Source organism: Herpailurus yagouaroundi, unplaced genomic scaffold (assembly GCF_014898765.1).
Source record: "Herpailurus yagouaroundi ecotype Mexico unplaced genomic scaffold, PumYag 219, whole genome shotgun sequence".
Taxonomy (NCBI): domain Eukaryota; kingdom Metazoa; phylum Chordata; class Mammalia; order Carnivora; family Felidae; genus Herpailurus; species Herpailurus yagouaroundi.
The window spans coordinates 1,088,402-1,092,226 of NW_024412450.1; the positions used below are offsets into that span (position 1 = coordinate 1,088,402).

Here is a 3,825-nt window from a genome sequence, read left to right on the forward strand (position 1 = left end):
CCTTCCTTCCTTCCTTCCTTCCTTCCTTCCTTCCTTCCTTCCTTCCTCCTTTTGTAAGTTGTTTTCCAACACAAAAGCCCTGCTGGCCGTATCAGGTGGATAGAAGGGGATGTTATTTACCATAGAAGTAGCAAGTCTGGGAAGAAATAAATGAGTGTCCAGTGTAATCCTATATTAAAGTAAACCTTCCATGTGAAATATTTTCTTAATATTTGTACATATATCCATTACTGTATTTAACCACATTTCATAATTGTATATTTGCTTATCTGTGTCCCTGATTAGTCTTGAAGCTTTTTAAGTGTGTGAATTTAGCTTACTTTATGTATCTGTGTCTCTGTCTCCTTGTAATTTCTGTGTACTTCCTACTTCTTTACAAAGTCCATGCCTAGTACAATCCTAGTACATGGTAAACATCCAATAAATGCCCTTTGCATAAATGAATCAATTCATGTTGGTGAAGGTAAATACTATTTCTCTATCTCTTTTCTGTCAAACTCATGCCTTTGTTTACCATTTTTCTACATACAGTATTCTTTTTATTGCTCTCTTTACATCTTTGTTTCTTAAAGTGTAGATTAGAGGGGTAAGGGTGGGTGTGACGATTGTGTAAAAGAGAGTAAGGAACTTCCCCTCATCTTGGGATGTGCTATTCTGTGGCTTCATGTACATATAAATGACTGTTCCATAAAAGAGAGTTACTACTGTGAGGTGGGAACCACATGTATTAAGGACCTTATGCCACCTTGCTGTTGACTTGATCCTCACAACAGCTTGAGTGATAATTGCATATGAGATGAGAATTAGTGATAGAGGTACTAGAAGAAATATCACTCCAAGAGCAAAGACTACAATCTCAATTACTTTTGAGTAGACACAAGCCATCTTGAGCAAGGCTGGCATCTCACAGAAAAAATTATCGACCTCCCGGTGCCCACATCTTGGCAACTTCAAAGTCAGGGAGCAAAGAATGAAGGCACTACCAAGACCACCTAACCAGGCCATGAGCACCATCTTCTGGCAAAGCTGAGGGTGCATTATTATTGTGTAGTAAAGAGGTTGACAAACAGCAGCATAGCGGTCATAGGCCATCACAGCCAAGAGAAGACATTCTGTGGCTCCAAAGTCAAGGGCAAAGAAGAATTGGAGCACACACCCTCTATAGGTAATAGACTTTGTTGGACCCCATAGATTTACCAGCATCTGTGGGATGATGCTAGTTGCATAACAGAGGTCCAGAAAAGACAAATTGGATAGGAAGAAATACATGGGAGTATGGAGCTGGCTGTCTAGGTTAGATACAAGGATGATGGTTGTGTTTCCTACCAGAGTCACAATATAGAAGATGAAGACAATCCCAGAGATGATGTGTTCTAATTGGGGCCAATCAGAAAACCCCAGCAGGATGAAATCTGTCATGGAACTTCTATTGTTTGTGTCCATAGCTCCTTATGAAGGTCTAGAAGGCAATAGTATGGTAATAAAAAATAGTATCATTCTTAAGTAGAAATAAAAATTTCTAAAGTTTCCCATGAGTATCCCAAGTTCACTTCTTTGTGTTCTCTCTCCCATTTGGAGCACCTCTTTTAACAGTTTCTCTGTGTTCCGTGCCCAAAGCCTCTCTGTTTACTTATAACCAGAGTGGTCCTAAAAATAATATGGTAAACCTAGTCACACTGAATTGTAAGTCATTGAAAAGGCAATATGCCATGACACCTATGGTTATGGGTAATTTGGTTAAATGATAAATACATAAAATTAATTATATATTTTAAGAGTTTCATATATTTTGACTTGTTCTTTCTTGAAATTAAGACATTAACATCACTTGACATGACTTTTACCCCCCATATCAAAGGAGTGGGGTTTGAAGTAAAAAGTTATATAACCTATTATGTTGGGATAAGCGTCACCATTTGGTAGCAGAATCACTTTCCATATTCACTTACAAATGTCTGCATTTTAGCCATTATCATCACCATCACCACCAACCACCTCCTCCTTTTCCCCCTTCCATTCAACATTGCTGACACTGCTGTTCCTGTACCAACTTAGGTATTATGCACTATACTGTCCTTTTACGGTGCATGAGTTTTTGGTTCCAGGAAAAAATCTTTCTTATTAACCTTTATTTCCATGTACAGAGGCTTTGTGTTTCTTGGAATACCTTTCATGACTGCCAGTACACAATTTAAATAGCCTTACTGATTTGTTTGATTTAATAGTTAAATATTAAACTAATTTCAGAAGCATCTGGTTACCACATACACATAGCACCTCCTTATATTAGCTTCTACTCACCTGGTAATTCAGCAAATTATCAAGATAGATAACTCGAACAAGAAAACTCATTGAACAGTCATAGAATTGGTTTTTTCCATGTAATCTACCAATTAACGAATCCTCTGTTTGTTGTTGTTGTTGTTGTTGTTTTTTTGGAACTCTATAGGTAAAATCTCATTTCAATTCTAAAAGAAAAGAGAAAAGGGATAAAGAATAAAAAATACCATTCTCTTCAAGTGCACATGGGAGATTCTCTAGGATAGATCATACACTAGGTCACAAATCAGGCCTCAATAAGTACAAAAAGATTGAGATCATATGACCACAATGCTATGAAATTTGAAGTTAACCACAAGAAAAAATTTGGAAAGGCTACATATACATGGAGGTTAAACAACAACATAATAAAGAATAAATGGGTCAACAAGGAAAATAAAAAATACTTGGAAAGAAAGGAAAATTAAAACATGATGTCCAAGGGGTGTCTGGGTGGTTCAGTCGATTAAGCATCTGATTTCAGCTCAGGTCATGATCTCCATTCATGAATTCGAGCCTCACATTGTGTTTTGTGCTGACAGTTCAGAGCCTGGAGGCAGCTTTAGATTCTGTGTCTCCCTCTCTGTGCTCCTAACCAGCTCACATTCTGTGTTTCTCTCTCTCTCAAAAATAAATAAACGTTAAAAAAAAACAAAAAAGCCCCAAAAACATGATGTCCAAAACTTTTGGAATGCAGCAAAAGCTGTCTTATGAGGGAAGTATGTTGCAATACAGTCCTACCTCAAGAAGCAGGAAAAGTCCCAAATACGCACCCTAACCTTACACCTAAAGGGGATAGAAAAAAAAAACAACAATCTAAGCCTAAAGCTAACAAAAGAAGGGAAATAATAAAGATTAGAGCAGAAATAAATCATATTAAAACTTAAAAAAAGAGAACAGAGTAATATATTGAGGAGCTGGTTCCTTGCAAAAGTTAATGTAATTGATAAACACCTAGCCCGACTCATCAAAGGGAAAAGAGTAAGGACACAAATAAATGAGATTACTAATGAGAGGGGAGAAATAACAGCCAACACCACAGAAAGGGAAACAAATATAAAAGAATATTATGAAAAAATATATATGCCAACAAATTAGACAACTTGGAAGTAATGGATAAATTACAGAAACATATACACTACCAAAAATGAAACAGGAGGAAATAGAAAACTTGAACAGAATGATAATCAGAAAAGAAATTAAATTAGTAATAAAAAATCTTCCCCAAACCAAAAATCTGAAAAGCCAGATGGCTTTCCAGGGGAATTCTACCAAACATATAAAGAAGAGTTAATACCTATTTTTCTAAACTATTCCAAAAATTAGAAATGGAAGGAAAACTTCCAAACTGTTTTATGCAGCCAGCATTACCTAAATTCCAATACTACGAAAAGGCCCCACTTCAAAGAGAATTACAGACCAATAACCCTGATGAACATGGATGCAAACATTCTCAACAAAATAGTAGCCAGTAAAATTCAACAGTACATTAAAAGAATGATTCAC

General features: G+C 36.3%; 1 protein-coding gene across 1 annotated transcript; it reads right to left on the bottom strand.

The window, feature by feature from the left end:
* Window positions 1-510: 510 nt before the first annotated feature.
* Window positions 511-1,524, bottom strand: LOC121018423 (olfactory receptor 2W1-like). The gene has a single exon (XM_040457151.1). The coding sequence runs from the start codon at window positions 1,441-1,443 to the stop codon at window positions 511-513; it is 933 nt and encodes a 310-aa protein (XP_040313085.1). The 5' UTR covers window positions 1,444-1,524.
* Window positions 1,525-3,825: the final 2,301 nt, after the last annotated feature.

Bases quoted from the DNA above. Each gene is read 5' to 3' on its own strand.
- LOC121018423 (XM_040457151.1), bottom strand. From the start codon at position 1,443: ATGGACACAAACAATAGAAGTTCCATGACAGATTTCATCCTGCTGGGG.